Consider the following 20,179-nt stretch of genomic DNA (forward strand, 5'->3'; position numbering starts at 1 on the left):
AAATACACTGGAGAGTCAGGTAGAGATTGATGAAGAAATTAGGCAAACTGTTAGACAGGGAAAGAAATTAAAATCAGCACCTAAATATCTTCAACATACATTGCAAACATAGGCCTACCTCACAGTGCCTGAATTCTTTGCTGACTGCTGTTGTTACTTATCAGCAATGAGGGATAAAATGCTTGAGTACTTGTAGTCTTTGATGATTGTAGTCTCGCGTGGCCAGACTATTGCCTCCCACAATTTTCAAATGCTTAGCATTCGGAGATAGTTGTCTGGCTATGCAAGACCAATGATTTAGAAATGAGACCAGATTGTATGTTGGAGGGGCGTGGCGGAGGAGGACAGGAATTGTTGGAGGGGTAGTTCAGCCCAAAAGAAAAAAAAGTTTTCCTAGCAACTCACCCATGAAGCCTTGAATTCATGAAGATTTTTTTTTTGTCAAGTTTCGACCCTTCACTATCCCTTTATCGAAGTCAGTATGTATGACCCACTGGAACAAAATGCTGCCCACCCGTGACTTATTGTTCTGATGACACAGTGAGTGGCTACTGTAGCTGTTGTAGTAGCTCTCCTGTGTCTCAACTTTATTTCTCTTTGTCACAACATCTTCATGACTTCCTAAAGTGTACATTGTTCCTTCAGCATGCATTGTGTCCAAGGAAAGACCAGTGCTTAACGCTGTCCATTGTATATTGTCATTATCAACAATGCCTTGAATGAATGAATGAAATCTTTATTTTGAACATGTTAAAAAATTAGGCAACAGTTAAAAAAACAAAATAAAAAATAAATGCAATATGATAAAAAATAAGTGCAATACAGCCTCTCAGGCAACAACAAATGACCTATGAAGAGTTTTTGCATTGAATTCATACACCAATAAATTACTTAAATACTACCACAAATGATGAAAAAGCTAGTATGGATGGTTTGCAACATTGCACATCGTTGTTCCTGTCATTTTATAAAAAGGTTTGTGCGGAGAACAGTGGACATTTCAAGGCCGAGTAATGTTGCATTGCAATATTTTTTCCTTGGATTTGTTAATTGAGGGACTGGTTGCAAGCTTACTGTATGACAAACATTACTCTTGACTTTAGATCAACACTTAAAGACGTGTTATCTTTCTGCAACCATACATTCATTAATAACTTTTAAAATGGTGTCTCTGTTTTGGGCACGTCATTACAGGTGAAAAATAAAGTTAAAGATAAAGCTTCACAATAGTAACTTCCCTGTTCTACATATGATTTGGTCCCAGGGCTGATGTGAAGGGCCACTGAGTTAATAGAGCCTGCTGCCTGCTTGCCCAAGGGAGAAATAGATTTTTGACCTGATGGTCAACATTCGTGTACAAATAAAAACAGGATTGCGTCAAAGGTCGTGGCCAACTTAGACACAGGATCTAAATGTCCCAATAGAAGAGCAGGGAGACCAAATACAACCACCTTAATTGTATAAGTTATGTTGTGTTAACATACTCTATAAGCAGCTTGGACAAAATAACACTGCACACACACAGAATAATTATAGAGCTTTAATCACTTTAAAAATGGCCTCCCTAGTCCCTGCCTTGGGGCTTTTTTTTCTTTTTCAAAAATAGCAGATCTACAAGCTCACAACGCATCACATCACGCTGCGTTGTGGGCTTGTATTTTCGCAATATTTGAAATCGGGTGGTGGTCACTTTTCTGCCGGGGTTAGGCAGAAAAGTTCTTCTAGCTCTTTATGAGATGACGCTTGTCGTGTCTGCAGGTGAAGAAGAGCCTCAGGTGGCTGTTGAACTTCTTGTCTCTGACGCCGTAGATGAGCGGGCTGAGCAGGCGAGGTAGAACGTTGGTGAGCTGGAAGGACGTATAGATGATGTTGGTGCGTTGAGAAGGCAGCGCGGCGACCAGAGCGAAGATGATGAGCGGAGACATGTAGGACACCATGCAAATGAGCAGCTGAACCCCGTGCAGTAGGATGGTGCTCTGGGCCTTCCTGGCAGAGGACTGGTCTGTGGCGCAGGCCGCCTTGGCGGCAAACAGCACCTTGATGTAGGTGATGATGAGGGTTAGGAACACAGAGGAGAAGAGCAGCACCTGCAGAGAGAGAGAGAGACAGGACACCAGGGTTATTGCCCTATAGCCTTGACGAGCTTGCATAGGCTAATGCAAAGGCTAAAATGTAACTTAGATAGCATGTTATGTAAACAGATGCCAGGTCTAATAGGCATCCATAGTGTGTATAGTTTCAATGTACAGGCTGATGATAGTGGTTTACTTTTGTATTAGTTAATTATTAGATTCTTGGTTTACTTATGTATTACTTTATTACTATTTCTATGCATTTGATGTATTATCTTGTGTTGTCCTTGCTTGCTGTAAATCGCTCTGGATTAAGAGCATTTGCTAAATGCCTAAATTGTAAATTGTATAACTAAAAGTAACAAAAGCCTCCAACTAGAATTGAATAAAACATTTTTAAATAAAAAGCAATATCTAACTGAAACGGTGTTGTGTGCTTACAAAATGAACTAAAACTACTGTATAAGTAAAATTAAAATAAACTAGAAAAAGTGCTCCTCGGAGCACAGGTCTCCGCCAGGTCAGGTAGGTTATTAGTGCGGCCATAGCTGAGTGGTTAGTTAGCCCGCCTAGGGAGCCAGAGGCCCTGGTTGCCCCAGGTTCGATTCCAGGCCAGGCCAGCATTTGTGTCGATGAAATGAAATTTGTCCCTGAGCAAGACTCTTAACCCCTAATTGCTCACAGGTTCTCAATGGAAACAAGACCGCAAGGACTTTCATGAACGACCTGTTAAAAGGAATTATCCTTATCCTTATAGTGGGCCAGCAATGTTCGTAATTTGCCAATCAGGATGGAAGATAAACAATCGGATGGTGAAAGTGCTTTATAAGCCAGAACCATCTTGATCACTTGTCTATATACTGTAGATAATGTGTACCGATTTGCATGATGTTTGGACAAAATTTGTATGAGTAATATAAGAAAGAAAAGTGTTGCAAAAATTAGCCTCCTGGTGGCGCTATAATAAGGCAATGTTAAAAGGGTGGCATCTGTTTGTCAACGTAGTGCAAATGTAAAGTTTCACCGCAATCGGACGCTGCGTTCATGATTTGCGGCATTTTGTTCAAAACGGGCCACTCCTGCAAACTTTAGATGTTAGCCAATCAGGATGGAATATGAAAAATCAAACAGATCCGTCTTGATAACATGACTATAGAGATCATGTGTACCGATTTGCGTGAAATTTGGATGACATTTTCACAAATCGGAACACAAATTGGCCTCCTGGTGGCACTATAAAAGGCCCATGTGAAAAATTTGGGACAGAGGTTCTGCTGTGGCATCCAGGGAGTGTGTGTATACAGTTTTGCTGCGATCAAGCCAACGGTGCCGGAGATTGGCTGTACAGAGACAGAATGAAGCACGGACACACACACACACACACACACACGGACGGACAGACAGGGGGCAAAACATACTCTCTTGCCATGCCTTTCGGCCTGGCGGAGACAATTAAAATAAAATGTCCTTAGTTTTAGTGTCCAATATACAGTAATTCTTTAAAAAAAAAGCTAAAATAGCGGATCAAATAATTTGTTATCTCTGAGTGACAACAAAGGTTAAAATCCACACAGTGACAGCCATGCATCCCCACCTGAACAGTCATGGCCAGGTCCTTGTGCTCTTGGGTGCTGTAAACTCCCCGGGCGTAACATATGATCGGCTTGCTGCTAGTGAACACAGCCAGCGGTTGGGCGGCCACGAGTATGATGTCACTGAGGCCTGGGAGGCACGAGGCCCACCAGATGAGAGCGATCAGAGCGTAGGTTCGCCTCACGGTGCAGATCTGTGCGTGATGGAGAGGTCTGCACACTGCGATGTAGCGCTCCACCGCCATGCCAGCCAGGTTCAGAGGACTGATCCTGTACACAGAGGAGAATATCAGCACCACCGTCATCATCAAGGAATTAATTTGTTGTTTTATATTCTATTAAATTAGTGGTTCTAAAAGTGGGGTCCGTTTTGAATATCTTTGAAACATTGGAATTCTTCTGCCTACACATACACATACGTCCTAGTATGAGCGAATAAGGGAAGAGGATCAACGTCACGTGATTCCCTTGTTTGACCCGGCAAAAACTTGGATGTGTCTCAAAGAATATGATTATTGGCAGAATCTCGGAAGGTTTAGACTATTTGGCGGTCCCGTTTTCATTTTTCACAAGATCGGTGGTTGTTGCAATTACCTGCACTACAATACCTCACCATATGTTGCGCTATGACGAAATAAACCCATAAAATGTAACAATGTGTACGTTCCGTGATGCAATTCCAATGGTGAGAGCTGTGTTGTTTCACCCGGTGAAGGAATGGCGGATTCGTCCACACCCCGAAATACCCGTATGTGTGTCTCAAACACATTTTGAGAGCCACTGGTGTATAGAAAGAGTATAAATGTTTAAATAAATTTGAACATAAATGCTACCTTGAGATCAGATACATATGGTAATGTATTTGAACACAATAAGAACACAAAGTAATTACTTGTTGGTGGTGCTTACGATGAACAGCAGAACGCAGCAGGATGTCACGGTCAGGGGAACAGTGAAGGTCAAAATCTGCAGCATGACCGAAACTGTTAACATTATCATGTCATTGATCACCAGGTGGATGTACAGCACATATCTAGAGAGTAGAGGAGAGGAGAGGAGAGGAGAGGAGAGGAGAGGAGAGGAGATTTATTGCTTATAAACAGTATATTCAATCAAATCAAATGTCTCAATGATAGTTTCAATGATTGCATCAAACTTTGCATCTAGTTATGCACACGCACACGCAAGGGGGAGAGAGAGAGAGAGAGAGAGAGAGAGAGAGAGAGAGAGAGAGAGAGAGAGAGAGAGAGAGAGAGAGAGAGCGCACCTTTGTCACCTGGGGTCTCTTTTGAACTCCTGGCTCTTGAAGAAGATGTAAACAAAAGATCCATTGATGAAGTTAATGACAACAAGGATGGTGACGGAGATCAAGTTCTTTGTGAACACGGCGTTGAAGCTGTCCTGTCGTCTGGATGAGTTCATATCGGCACCTTTCAAAACACAGTCACAAAGTGCTTTACAAAACTGAAGAAACAATAGCATTAAACAATCTACAGGGGGTAGGCAACCGTAGGCACGGGTGCCAACATTGGCAAAGGGGCACAGGGGAGGGTGATCACTGGCACACTGGCATGTGTCAGAGAGAGGTTTTTTGTTTTAGAATTAAATATTAAAAAAAAGTAAAAAATTCAGTTAAATGAAGTCCCCTCACATCTACTGTATATACAAATTACATTCTGCACACAATTCTACATTCATTCCATATCTGAACTCTGACTGGGGAGAGAGTCTGAGACATTATTATTAGAGAGGTTATTGCTCATTGAGTCTAATGATCATTACATCCTGATGCGAAAGAAAATATTTTTAAAGAAGAAAAAATAAAGCTTGTTATGTATAGCCTATTATGGGCAATCAATATCAGTTGGAATATTTCATTATGATGTGTCATAATTAAACTTAATGTTGATATGACACGCTGACTATCAAGAAAATGAAAACAGGCACTTCATGTCAAAAAGGTTGCCGACCCCCGATCCACATGATGATGTGTATAAGACAGATAGATAACGTGTGCATTGTATCACCAATAAAAACAGCATATCAATCGACTTAGTGAACTGGACGTGAGTTGACTCTGTACCTAGACCGCTTTTTTCCATCTACACCAAATAGTGAAAATAACAGATCTACAAGCTCAAAATGTGTCGCATCGCAAAGCCAACTCATATGCTTTGAAAATATTGAAAAATGAACTGTTTTGGACATATATGGTTTCCACCTGACAACGATATAGCTGTGCTGCATCCTTTTTTGTATCAGGATTACATTTTACCTTCTACAATGGAACTTTTTTACCCTCCACTCGTGGACCCATTGTCGTGGGTCGCGAGTGAATATCCAATCTACTTATTTTCCATTTCCTACATTTTGTTTTTAATTATGCCCAAGCCCAAAAAATCTAGTATTTTCATGAATTAAAAACAAATTCAGACATTTAAAAAAAATTATTTCATTGATAAATAAATGCCAAAAATCGAAGAAATTCCATAAATTCCAAAACAAATGTTTAAGAAGTAGTGAAAATAGCCGATCTACAAGCTCACAACGCAGCACGAAGTGGCGTGTTGTGAGCTTGTAGATCTGCTATTTTCACTTGTTCGGGTCCCGGGGAGACATTTCTCTTTTGGGTCTCGAGCTAAAAAGTTTGGAAACCATTGATGTATGTATGAATGTATTCTTTCTATTGATTGCTATTGCTGATGATAGGAAGAGGAACATTGAATTATTTTTCTGCTGTGGCTGATAAAATGAGAAAATATTGAAAATGGGTAAATATGATATAATATATTTCAATATTTAAACAATATTGATAAATACACTGGAGAGTTGGGTGTAGATTGACAAAGAAATTAGGCAAACTGTTAGACAGGGAAAGAAATTTAAATCAGAACCAAAATATCTTCAACATACATTGCAAACATAGGTGTGACCTACCTCACAGTGCCTGAATTCTTTGCTGACTGCTGTTGTTGTTACTAATCAGCAATGAGGGATAAAATGCTTGAGTACTTGTAGTCTTTGATGATTTAGTTATGAGACCAGATTGTGTGTTGGAGGGGCGTGGTGGAGGAGGACAGAGCTGGTTGGAGCAGGGGTTATTTAAAGGGGTAGTTCAGACAAAACAAATAGTTTTCCTATCAACTCACCCATGAGGCCTTGAATTCATGGAGATTATTTTTTTTGGTTTCGACCCTTCACTATCCCTTTATCGAAGTCAGTATGGCCAACTGGAACAAAATGCTGCCCACCCGTTATTGTTCTGATGACACAGTGAGTGGCTATTGTAGCTGTTGTGGTAGCTCTCCTGTGTCTCAACTTTATTTCTCTTTGTCACAACATCTTCATGACTTCCTAAAGTGTACATTGTTCCTTCAGCATGCATTGTTGTCAAGGGTGGCGTAACGGTTACATAACCGTTACGCCATCTCCAACGACGAACTCACGATGACGTCATCCTTCTGGTCTATAACTATCCATGGACTCCCGTTTCCAGCCGTTCGATTATAAGTTCACTTAAGCACTCTTTAAAGTCGATTAAGCTGCCTTCCTTACAACCCTTTATTATTCATCTTGATTAATCTAGGTCGTAACCTATCCAGCCCCTTACTCCGGTAGTAAGCCCATCCACTACTGGACTCCCCCATCGGTCCCTCTAGACCGACCAAACCAAGACCGGTCTACCCTCACCTACCGGCCCCCTTAACATTGTGCCCAAGGTCAACGCTGTCCATTGTATATTTTCATTATCAACAATGCCATGAATGACCTATGAAGAGTTTTTGCATTGAATTCATACACCAATAAATTACTTAAATACTACCACAAATGATGAGAAGGCTAGTATGGATGGTTTGCAACGTTGCACGTCGTTGTTCCTGTCATTTTATAAAAAGGTTTGTGTGGAGAACAGTGGACATTTCAAGGCCGAGTAATTTGCAATATCTTTTCCTGGGATTTGTTAATTGAGGGACTGGTTGAAAGCTTACTGTATGACAAACATTACACTTGATTTTAGATCAACACTTATAGACATGTGTTTTCTTTCTGCAACCATACATTCATTAATAACTTTTAAAATGGTGTCTCTGTTTTGGGCACGTCATTACAGGTGAAAAATAAAGTTAAATATAAAGCTTTATACAATATATGTAACTAACTTCCCTGTTCTACCCCTGATTTGGTCCCAGGGCTCCTGTGCAGGGCCACTGAGCTAATAGAGCCTTCCTGCTTGCTCAAGGGAGTAATAGAATTTAGTAAAAATTGGATTGTGTCAAAGGTCGTGTCCAACTTAGACACAGGATCTAAATGTCCCAATAGAAGAGCAGGGAGACCAAATACAACCACCACAAGTGTTAAAGTTATGTTGCGTTAACTCTACCACTTACAGACCCTAAAACAGTGAAGAAATGTTGTAATTAAAAACCCAATTGTTTCCAACACGCTTAGGGCATGGAAGGTGGCGAGGCTCCTGGTGGGCCGAGCCAAAATAACATCACCTCTGACCTCAATTCAGGGGAACCCAGACTTCCCTCCTGGCCTTTATGACCCTGGGTTTAATTCTTGGAAAGATGGTGGTATAACAACACTAGGGAATTTGTTTGAGGGTCCTATACTCATGTCATTTGATCAGATACAACAAAAATATGGTCTATCTCGCAGCATTTTTTTCTGATTTTTACAAGTGAGGGATTTCATTCTCAGGCGCACATCAACTAACATAGGCACCTCTCCAATTGAAAGAGCATTGACAATGGATTTTACAAGGGGTTTTATTAGCATTCTCTATGGCCTGTTAAGATCCAATGCGACTGTTAACACCCTGGATACTAAGAGGAAATGGGAGAGAGATCTCGGGGTTGAAATTGTTTGGTATGAAATATTTGAAAATGCAAAGAAACTTTCTGTGTGCAATAGAGCCTGGTCGATTCAGCTAAGAACCATACACCGATTACAGATCTCTCCTAGCCTTCGCCATAAAATGAACCCTAATCTATCACATCTCTGTCTTAAATGTAAGATTGAAGAGGGGGACTATATTCACTGTATATGGTCATGTCATAAGATCGGACATTATTGGTTGGGTGTTGTGCAGCAGTTGAATGAGATCTTCAATATGGAGTTTGAACCTGACCCCATGTGTTTGATTCTGGGACTTCCTGATAAAAAAGATTATGAACAAGTTTCATAGACGTTTGTTTAATCTTCTAACCTATGCTGCGAGGAGAAATATTCTGTTGTCTTGGATTAATGAGAAACCACCAACAAAGAGAGACTGGCACAAAATAATCATGCAATGCATACCGTTGGAATTTTTAACCTGCCTCCTACGTTCCACAACCGATGCCTTCAATAAAATATGGGACCCATATCTACATTTTATTGGCCCTCAACTAGCTGACACTTTAACGATAGGGTTCCTTAACAGGAGTGATACCGCTGACCTTGATAATATATAGGTATAATGTCTAAATCCTTGCTTGTTTATTTTGTTTCTTATTTTTATTTTTTATTTTGTTTTTCATCTTTTCTGTTGTGGATATATGTACTGTGATCTGTATTTCTTGTATTTCTTTTTTTGTTCTTGGGGTAGTTACTCACCCATCTATGTAATGTCAAGCACCAAATCATGTATATATATTGTGTTATTTTTTTGGTCCATTGTAAGTATGTGGAATCTATATTTGTATCCGTGTCCTTTTCCTTTTATAACGTGTCTGAGCTGAGCTGTTTGTCTGTTTTGTCTTGTTTTGTCTTGTTTTGTCTTGTTTTGTCTTGTTTTGTCTTTGAAAATCAATAAACATACTATTGAAAAAAAAAACATACTCTACCAAGCAGCTTGGACAAAATAACACTGCATTCACACAAAATAATTATAGAGCTTTAATCACTTTAAAAATGGCCTCCCTACTCAGGGGCTTTTTCTTTTTTCAAAAATAGCAGATCTACAAGCTCACAACGCATCACATCACGCTGCTTTGTCAGCTTGTATTTTCTTATTATCTTTGAAAACGGGCTTAAAGTGGTCACTTTTCTGCCAGGGTTATAGGCAGAAAAGTTCTCCTAGTTCATTATGAGATGACGCTTGTCGTGTCTGCAGGTGAAGAAGAGCCTCAGGTGGCTGTTGAACTTCTTGTCTCTGACGCCGTAGATGAGCGGGCTGAGCAGGCGAGGTAGAACGTTGGTGAGCTGGAAGGACGTATAGATGATTTTAGTGCGTTGAGAAGGCAGCGCGGCGACCAGAGCGAAGATGATGAGCGGAGACATATAGGACACCATGCAGATGAGCAGCTGAACCCCGTGCAGTAGGATGGTGCTCTGGGCCTTCCTGGCAGAGGACTGGTCTGTGGCGCAGGCCGCCCTGGCGGCCAACAGCACCTTGATGTAGGTGATGATGAGGGTTAGGAACACAGAGGAGAAGAGCAGCACCTGCAGAGAGAGAGAGACAGGACACCAGGGTTATTATTGCCCTATAGCCTTGACGAGCTTGCAGGCTAATGCAAAGGCTAAAATGTAACTTAGATATCATGCTATGTAGACAGATGCCAGGTCCTAGGCTATAGGCATCCTATAGTGTGTATAGTTTCAATGTACAGGCTGATAGGTTCTTGGTTTACTTTTGTATTAGTTTATTATTAGATTCTTGGTTTACTTATGTATTACTTTATTATTTCTATGCATTTGATGAATTATCTTGTGTTTACCATTTACGGTATACACAAGGCACAAGGCATTTGATGTAATATCTTGTGTTTACCATTACGGTAAACACAATTTACAGATTTACAGTAAGTAAATCCCTCTGGATTAAGAGCGTTTGCTAAATGCCTAAATTGTAAAGTGTAAATTATAAATTGTATAACTAAAAGTAACAAAAGCCTCCAACTAGAATTGAATAAAACATTTCAGTTAACTGAAATAAAAAATAAAAAGCAATATCTAACTGAAACGGTGTTGTGTGCTTACAAAATGAACTAAAACTACTATATAAGTAAAATGAAAAGAAACTAGAAAAAGTCCTCCTCAGAGCACAGGTCTCCGCCAGGTCAGGTATAGGTTATAGTGGGCCAACAATGTTCGGAATTTGCCAATCAGGATGGAATATGAAAAATCGGACGGAACCACCTTGATCACTTGACTATAGAGATAATACCGATTTACATGATGTTTGGACAAAATTTGTATGAGTAATATAAAAAAGAAAGGTGTTGCAAGAATCCTCCTCCTGGTGGCGCTATAATAGGGCTATGTTAAAAGGGTGGCATTTGTTTGTCAACGTAGTGCAAATGTGCGTTTAAAGTTTTACCGCAATCGGACGCAGCGTTCACGATTTGGGGCATTTTGTTCAAAACGGGCGACTCCTGCAAACTTTAGATGTCAATGTTAGCCAATCAGGATGAAATATGAAAAATGAAACAGATCCGTCTTCATCACATGACTATAGAGATCATGTGTACCGATTTGCGTGAAATTTGGATAAAATCTTTATTCTTATAGCAAAAAAAATTGTTTTACATAAGTCGGCCTCCTGGTGGCGCTATAAAAAGTAAATGTGAAAAATGCAGGGCAAAGGTTTCCTTGGCCTCTAGAGAGAAAGTTTTACACAGATTGGTGCAGTTATAGGTAAAAACACGAGGGGCGGCAATGGCTTAGGTCTCATTGGCCGGTGGCTCAGTGTCCGGATAGGAACCGTGAGGTTCCCAGTTCGATCCCGGGCTCCCCAGAGATAGTGTTGAAGCGTCCTTGAGCAAGACGTTGAACCCCTAATTGCTCTCGATGAGCAGGTTGGTGCCTTGCATGGTTTCCTCTGCCATCGGTGTGTAAATGTGTGCGTGAATGGGTGAATGTAATGCACAATCTAGTGCTTTGGATAAAAGCGCTATATAAATGCACCAATTACCATTTACGAATTGGCCTTTTATAGCGCCACCATGAGGCTATTTTGAAAAAAATCAAGTGGCATTTCTTCCTCTGCCTAATGGGAATGTGTGTGCAAAATTCAGAAAATGCATGCTTTGTTCATGATTTGAGGCGTTTTGTTCAAAACGGAGTACCCCTGCAAACTTTGGAAGCCAATTTTAGCCAAACACGATGGAATATGAAAAATCTGAAAGACTAGCTGGTTTTGTTTAATGACTATAGAGATACTGTGTACAGATTTGTGGGATTTTTGGACAAAATCTGTAGGAGTACTGTCAAAAAATTTGTTTTGCACAAATTGGCCTCCTGGTGGCGCTTTAAAAGGCCCATGTGAAAAATTTGGGGCAGAGGTTCTGCTGTGACATCCAGGGAGTGTGTGTGCACAGTTTTGCTGTGATCAAGCCAACGGTGCCGGAGATTAACTGTGCACAGACAGAATGACGCACGGACACACACACACGGACGGACGGACAGGGGGCAAAACATACTCTCTCGCCATGCCTTTCGGCCTGGCGGAGACAATTAAAAGAAAGTGTCCTTAGTTTTAGTGTCCAATATACAGTAATTATTTGATCTCAAAGCTCACAACGATCAAATAATTTGTTATCTCAGAGCGGCAACAAAGGCTAAATGAATCCACACACACAGGCCCTCATTTATCAACGTAAAAAAGTCTATTTTTTTATATTTTTCCATATATTCGGCCGTACACCAACGTCAAAGTCACATTTATCAAAGGATCCTACACAGCCGATCCTAGCGTATATCAGGTCGGAGCTTTGATAAATCTCGCGTCTGAAAACGAGCGTCATTTAAATAACACGCCCTTAAATATTCACAAAACGCCCGACTTCACGACATGAAGAACCAGAATACGACCCCAAAAAAGCATGAAAAGCCAATAAGAAAGAGTTTCCCCCGCTCGCCTCGCCACACACGCACACGCACACACGCACGCACTCACGCACGCACGCACGCACGCACACACGCACACACACACACACACACACACACACACACACACACACACACACACACACACACACACACACACACACACACACGCCCGCCCAACTTTGTCTTTCATGTAATCCGTAGCGTAGCGGTACAATCTTTGTTGTCACATAGGCAGGCTGTAGCCTACATGAATGACATATTATGATACCAATCACATCGCCATGAATGGAATACGTTTGTATACACATTTATTTAACCCATACCGAGCAGTGCGTGTTCGAGTTACACTAAATAATGCAGTCATGAGACTCGGGCGGAATGCAGTGATCCCGTGCCGCCACGTTAATATTGGAGCGTCGGGTTTATATCCTTAACCCAGCCAGGTTGTGTAGCCTATATAACTCTCTATGACATACCTCCATAACATAGGACAAGCTACTGTAAGTTTGTAGACCTCACTGTCCATGAAAAGATGGTCGGGACTCCCGAAAATTCTCTCGCAGAAGCGCTGCTGCGCTCGTATATTTTGAAAATAGCAGATCTACAAGCTCACAACGCGTCGCGATGCGACCTGTTGTGACCTTGTAGATCTGCTATTTTCAAATAGCCAATGCAGCCAGATCTGCAAGCTTAACCGAATGACTGTTAAAGCAGTTTGTTTAAATTAGTTTATAAAATGATATATTTTCACAGCGATTATTTATTAGTGTAGATATACACATTTTGGAGTGGATTATGTGTCCAGATGCCTGTCAGACAGTCAGACAATGCTGCTCCGCAGGTCTACAATGGAATAAACGGGCGCAGCCAAAGTCAACAACTGGTCTCTACCAGACGTGAGATCTCAGCCTACGGTAGGATGAATCCAACGTCAGGATATATTGATAAATGCCGGAAGTTGCGGTGATCTCGCCGTACGCCCATTATTTGGTCTGCACCGCGTTGATAAATGAGGGCCACAGTGACAGCCATGCATCCCCACCTGAACAGTCATGGCCAGGTCCTTGTGTGCTTGGGTGCTGTAAACTCCCCGGGCGTAACATATGATCGGCCTGCTGCTGCTGAACACAGCCAGCGGCTGGGCGGCCACGAGTATGATGTCACTGAGGCCTGGGAGGCACGAGGCCCACCAGATGAGAGCGATCAGAGCGTAGGCTCGCCTCACGGTGCAGATCTGTGCGTGATGGAGAGGTCTGCACACTGCGATGTAGCGCTCCACCGCCATGCCAGCCAGGTTCAGAGGACTGATCCTGTACACAGAGGAGAATATCAGCACCACCGTCATCATCAAGGAATTCATTTGTTGTTTTATATTCTATTGAATCAGTGGTCTGTTTTGAATATTTTTTAATATCTTTGAAACGTTTAACAAAACAGATCTTCTGCCTACACATACGTCATGTCCTAGTATGAGCGAATAAGGGAAGAAGATCAACGTCACGTGATTCCCTTGTTTGACCCGGCAAAGACTCGGATGTGTCTCTCAAAGCCATATGATTATTGGCAGAATCTTGGAAGGTTTAGACTATTTGGCGGTCCCGTTTTCATTTTTCACAAGATCGGTGGTTGTTGCAATTGCCTGTGCTACAATACCTCACCATATGTTGCGCTATGACGAAATAAACCCATAAAATGTAGCAATATGTACGTTCCGTGATGCAATTCCAATGGTGAAAGCTGTGTTGTTTCACCCGGTGAAGGAATGGCGGATTCGGCCACGCTCCGAAATACCCGTATGTGTTTTGAGAGACACTGGTCTGTAGAAAGAGTATAAATGTTTAAATAAATGTGAACATAATTATGCTACTTTGAGATCCAGATACATATGGTAATCTATTTGAACACAATATGAACACAAAGTAATTACTTGTTGGTGGTGCTTACGATGAACAGCAGAATGCAGCAGTATGTCACGGTCAGGGGAACAGTGTAGGTCAAAATCTGCAGCATGACCGAAACTGTTAACATTATCATGTCATTGATCACCAGGTGGATGTACAGCACATATCTGTAGAGAGCACCTTTGTCACCTGGGGTCTCTTTTGAACTCCTGGCTCAGAAGATGTAAACAAAAGATGCATTGATGAAGTTAATGATAACAAGGATGGTGACGGAGATCAAGTGTTTTGTGAACGCGGCGTTGAAGCTGTCCTGTCGTCTGGATGAGTTCATATCGGCACCTTTCAAAACACAGTCACAAAGTGCTTTACAAAACTGAAGAAACAATAGAATTAAACAATCAACAGGGGTAGGCAACCGTAGGCAAGGGTGCCAACATTGGCAAAGGGGCACAGGGGAGGGTGATCACTGGCACACTGGCATATGTGTCAGAGAGAGGTTTTTTGTTTTAGAATTAAATATAAAAAAAAAAAAGTCAGTTAAATGAAGTCCCCTCACATCTACTGTATATACAAATTACATTCTGCACACAATTCTACATTCATTCCATATCTGAACTCTGACTGGGTCTGAGAGATCATTATTAGAGAGGTTATTGCTCATTGAGTGTGTAATTTGACTTCTGGAGGAACTCTGAACTGCCTGACCCACCTAGACAGCTTGAGTATATTTTCTTGTATTAGCAGGTTGCTTTAAGTAGCTGTACTTTGCTCCAAAGTATCAGTGTTGTATAGTTGGTTTAGCTTAAAATTAGTTTGTTATTTTTTGATTAGCCTATTGTTAGGTCTCAGCTGACAGCCCCATTAAAGGCAGTTTCACCTGAACCAGCTCTATAGTCTTGGATAAATAGGGGAGGAGCCTACTTAGTCTGAAGGTGTTTATAAGTGTGTCCAGGAACAGTGTTTCTTCAGTGTGTAATTTGACTTCTGGAGGAACTCTGAACTGCCTGACCCACCTAGACAGCTTGAGTATATTTTCTTGTATTAGCAGGTTGCTTTAAGTAGCTGTACTTTGCTCCAAAGTATCAGTGTTGTATAGTTGGTTTAGCTTAAAATTAGTTTGTTATTTTTTGATTAGCCTATTGTTAGGTCTCAGCTGACAGCCCCATTAAAGGCAGTTTCACCTGAACCAGCTCTATAGTCTTCGATAAATAGGGGAGGAGCCTACACTCCTCGCAGGCGATTAGCAATCAGTTGAAGTGGCCTTAAATACTTGCTCTGAAAGCGTCAGCTTTTAAGCGGCGGCCAGCAACCGAAGGCCAGGCGACCAAAGGCGACAGGCGACTTTGTCAAAAATCCGACTTAGTCAATTTACGGCCTTCCACATTGAGTGCTTCTTCTCTTCATAAGCAGCAACAGTGTTTAGTGATATATAGTAGTGTGATAGTAGTAGTACTTATAGTAGTGTGTATATGTTTAGTGATCTACGATGTGTTTTCTTCCTATTCCTGTCCTCTCCTCTTCCTGGTGGTCGCAAAAACACTGGGTTACACCCAGATGTCGTGATACAACTAATCTAATATATCCTACTCTTTCCACTCACGTCGAGCAAGTGGTAACGGGAGGGCTTTGGAATTGCCACTCGGCTGTGGTGGAAGGCAAATCTGCTTTCATCTCAGCCTACGCATCCTTGCTCTCCCTTAACTTCCTTGCTCTGACTGAGACCTGGATCAGACCAGAAAACACTGCTACGCCCGCGGCTCTGTCAGATGTGTACTCTTTCTCTCACACTCCCAGAGCCGTGCGGACAGGTGGTGGGGCTGGTCTGCTAATTTCCAGAAAATGGAAATACTCTCCTGTTTCACTGTCACAATTCTCTCCTACCTCATTTGAATTTCATGTGGTCACTGTCTCTCATCCAGTCAAGCTCACCATTGCAGTTGTTTATCGCCCACCGGGCCCTGCTGGTGGCTTCCTGGAGGAGCTGGACAATCTAGTCTCCCACTTCCCTGTCGATGGCTCTGGATTCATCCTTCTGGGTGACTTCAACCTCCCGACTGAGAAGCAGCTAGACCCACTACTTTCGTTTCTCGCCGCCTTTCACCTAGTTATTTGCCCATCTCCTCCTACCCATGAGGCGGGCAACCAACTGGACCTGATTTTCACCAGAGGCTGCTCTATTGCTAACCTGTCTGTCACTCCTCTTTCCAGTGAAAAGGGTAAGAAACTCTCTGATCACTACTTCATGTCCTACTCTCTCTCTCTCTCCTCTCCCCCCGCACAGCCCCTCCCTACCCACATGATTGCCTCACGTCACAATCTTCGCTCACTTTCCTCCACTGTTCTTTCCTCCTCTGTTCTCTCTGCTCTCCCTGCCCCTGAATCCTTTGCTCTTCTATCCCCTGATACCGCCACAGATCTTCTTTTCTCTACTCTATCCTCTTCTCTCGACCATCTCTGTCCCCTCACCACCAGGCCTGCACGCCAAACTCCACCTGCCCCCTGGTTGTCGGACTCAGTGCGGACTGAGAGACGGAGCCTGAGAGCGGCTGAGCGCAAATGGAGAAATGGCAACCTCCTGGAGGACCTTCTCACCTTCCAATCTCTCATTTCTACTTTTTCCTCCTCTCTATCAGCTGCTAAAGCTGCTTTTTTCTGCACTAAAATTCAGGCTTCTGCTTCCAACCCTAAAAAACTCTTTGAAACTTTCTCCTCTCTCCTGCAACCACCACCCCCTCCTCCCTCCTCGTCCCTCCTCCCCGACGATTTCGCCAACTTCTTTGACAAGAAGGTGAACGATATCCGATCCTCCTTCCCTCCTCCCCCGGCTGGTGCCCTGCGCACTACCCACACCTGTCTGCCTGCCACCCCCCCCTCTCTACCCTCATCTACTCCTCTCTCCCCCCCCATCCCCTCTCTATCCCACTTCTCTCCCCTCTCCCCTAACGAGGTCCTTCTCCTTATTACCTCTAGTCGCCCCACCTCATGCTCTCTGGACCCGGTCCCATCCACTCTGTTGCAGTCTATTGCACCTGAACTTCTTCCCTTCTTAACCCACCTTATTAACACCTCTCTGACATCTGGCTACTTTCCCTCTACTTTCAAGACTGCCAGAGTCACCCCCCTCCTGAAGAAACCGACACTTGACCCCTCTGAGATCAAGAACTACAGACCGGTTTCCCTTCTATCCTTCCTATCTAAAACTCTCGAACGTGCTGTCTTTAAACAACTGTCCTCCTATCTCCACCAGAACGACCTCCTGGACTCCAACCAGTCTGGGTTCAAAGTGGGTCACTCGACAGAGACTGCCCTCCTGGCAGTGACGGAGTCGCTCCATGCCGCTAGAGCGAACTCTCTCTCCTCCGTTCTGATACTCCTGGACCTGTCTGCAGCGTTCGACACGGTGAACCATCAGATCCTCCTCTCCACCCTCGAGGGGATGGGTGTCTCAGGCTCTGCACTCTCCCTGTTTGCATCCTACCTGACGGGTCGCTCCTACCAGGTGATGCTGAGAGGGTCTGTGTCAGAACCACACAGGCTCACAACTGGGGTTCCCCAAGGCTCGGTTCTGGGTCCTCTTCTTTTCTCTCTCTACACTACATCTCTGGGTGCTGTCATCCACTCCCATGGCTTTTCCTACCACTGCTATGCCGATGACACCCAGCTAATCCTCTCATTCCCCCCCTCTGATACCCAGGTGGAGACACGCATTGCTGCTTGTCTGGCTGACATCTCGGAGTGGATGTCGACAAACCACCTGAAGCTCAACCTGGACAAGACCGAGCTGATGTTCCTCCCGGGGAAGGGCTGTCCGCACCGAGACATGGCCATCACCATTGATAATGCTGTGGTGACCTCAACTCGGACTGCGAAGAATCTGGGTGTAACCCTGGACGATCAACTGACGTTCTCGGCAAACATCGCATCAGTGACGAGGTCCTGCAGATTCCTGCTCTACAACATCAGGAGGATTCGCCCCTTCCTCACGGAGAAGGCAGCCCAGGTGCTCATCCAGGCTCTCGTCATCTCCCGCCTGGACTACTGCAACTCCCTCCTTGCTGGTGCTCCGGCATCTGCCATCAAACCCCTGGAGCTTGTTCAGAAAGCTGCGGCTCGTCTGGTGTTCAACCGCCCCAAGTTCTCCCACACAACCATCCTTCTCCGCTCTCTACACTGGCTCCCCGTAGCGGCTCGCATCCAGTTCAAAACCCTGGTGCTAGCCTATAGGGCAGTGAAAGGAACAGCTCCTTCCTACCTCCGGGCTATGGTCGATGCCTACACCCCTGCCCGACCACTTCGGTCTGCCACCTCAGGGCGACTGATTGCCTCGTCACTCAAGGGTCCTTCTGGCCGATCCACACGGTCACGACTCTTTTCTGTTCTGGCCCCACAGTGGTGGAATGAACTTCCCACTGATGTTAGGACAGCAGAGTCACTGCCCATATTTCGCCGCAGGCTGAAAACTCACCTCTTCAGGAAACACTACCCTTCCTCTCTGCCTGACCTACTTGTTGTTAACTAGTTGTACGAACGCTTGTTTTCTATTGCTGTATTGTTTATTGGATTATTGGATTGTTTATTGGATCTTGTTTAGTCGATTCACTTATTTGTTTTAGCTCATGCTCATTTCATTTAGCTATTTTGTCTCATCTGTTTAAGGAAATAGGTAGCTGATATATTGCACTTTTACCTTAGCGCTAGGTATACTCTTGGTTGCTTGTTTTTGCAGATAATGCACTAAAGACTTCTGGTGATTAGTAGTTTTCGTTCCCTACCTATGTTGAATACACTTATTGTAAGTCGCTTTGGATAAAAGCGTCTGCTAAATGACTGTAATGTAATGTAATGTAATGTAATGTAATGTAATGAGTCTAATGATCATTACATCCTGATGCGATAGAAAATATTTCTAAACTAGAAAAAGTGCTCCTCGGAGCACAGGTCTCCGCCAGGTCAGGTAGGTTATTGTGGGGCAGCAATGTTCGGAATTAGCCAATCAGGATGGAATATGAAAAATTGGATGGAACCATCTTGATCACTTGACTATATGTGTACCGATTTGCATGATGTTTGAATTTGTAGGAGTAATATAAAAAAGAAAAGTGTTGCAAAATTGGCCTCATGGTGGCGCTATAATAGGGCAATGTTAAAAGGGTGGCATTTGTTCTTCAATGTAGTGCGAATGTGCGTGCAAAGTGTCGCAATCGGACGCTGCATTCATAATTTGTGGCATTTTGTTCAAAACGGGCCACTCCTGCAAACTTTAGATGTCAATGTTAGCCAATCAGGATGGAATATGACATTTTTAAAAGATCCATCTTGATCACATCATCGTGATCACATGACTATAGAGATCAAGTGTACCGATGTGCGTGAAATTTGGATAAATTCTGAAGGCTTAATATCAAAGAATGTGTTTTACATAAGTCGGCCTCCTGGTGGCGCTATGAAAGGCAAATGTGAAAAATGCAGGTCAGTTGTTTTTCCTTGGCCTCTAGGGAGTGTGCGTGCAAAGTTTCATGCAGATCGGTGCAGTTATAGTTAAAAACATAAATCGTCCATTTATAGCGCCACCATGAGGCTGATTTGAACATTTTCAAGTGGCATTTCTTCCTCGGCCTAGTGGGAATGTGTGTGTGAAATCTCACGGAAATCGCAAGCTGCGTTCATGATTTGAGGCATTTTGTTGAAAACGGAGCAATCCTGCAAACTTTGGAAGCCAACCTTAGCCAATCAGGATGAAATATGGAAAATTGGACAGATCCGTGTTGATCACATGACTATAGAGATACTGTGTACT

General features: G+C 43.1%; 2 protein-coding genes across 2 annotated transcripts in view; both read right to left on the reverse strand.

Annotated features, from left to right (window-relative positions):
• LOC308081939 (odorant receptor 131-2-like) overlaps positions 1 to 20,179 on the reverse strand; it is a gene marked incomplete at both ends in the record, with an annotated part of 60,077 nt that overhangs the window by 7,970 nt on the left and 31,928 nt on the right. The window lies entirely within an intron of this gene.
• On the reverse strand, positions 1,722 to 5,086 carry LOC308082922 (odorant receptor 131-2-like; the record flags this gene model as incomplete). The annotated part of the gene is made up of 4 exons (XM_080425003.1): positions 1,722 to 2,087; positions 3,667 to 3,934; positions 4,557 to 4,697; positions 4,941 to 5,086. 4 exons carry the CDS (start codon positions 5,084 to 5,086, stop codon positions 1,722 to 1,724), a joined length of 921 nt encoding a protein of 306 aa, XP_080281129.1.

This window comes from Gymnoscopelus braueri, assembly GCF_963280865.1.
Source record: "Gymnoscopelus braueri genome assembly, chromosome: 3".
Lineage (NCBI taxonomy): Eukaryota > Metazoa > Chordata > Actinopteri > Myctophiformes > Myctophidae > Gymnoscopelus > Gymnoscopelus braueri.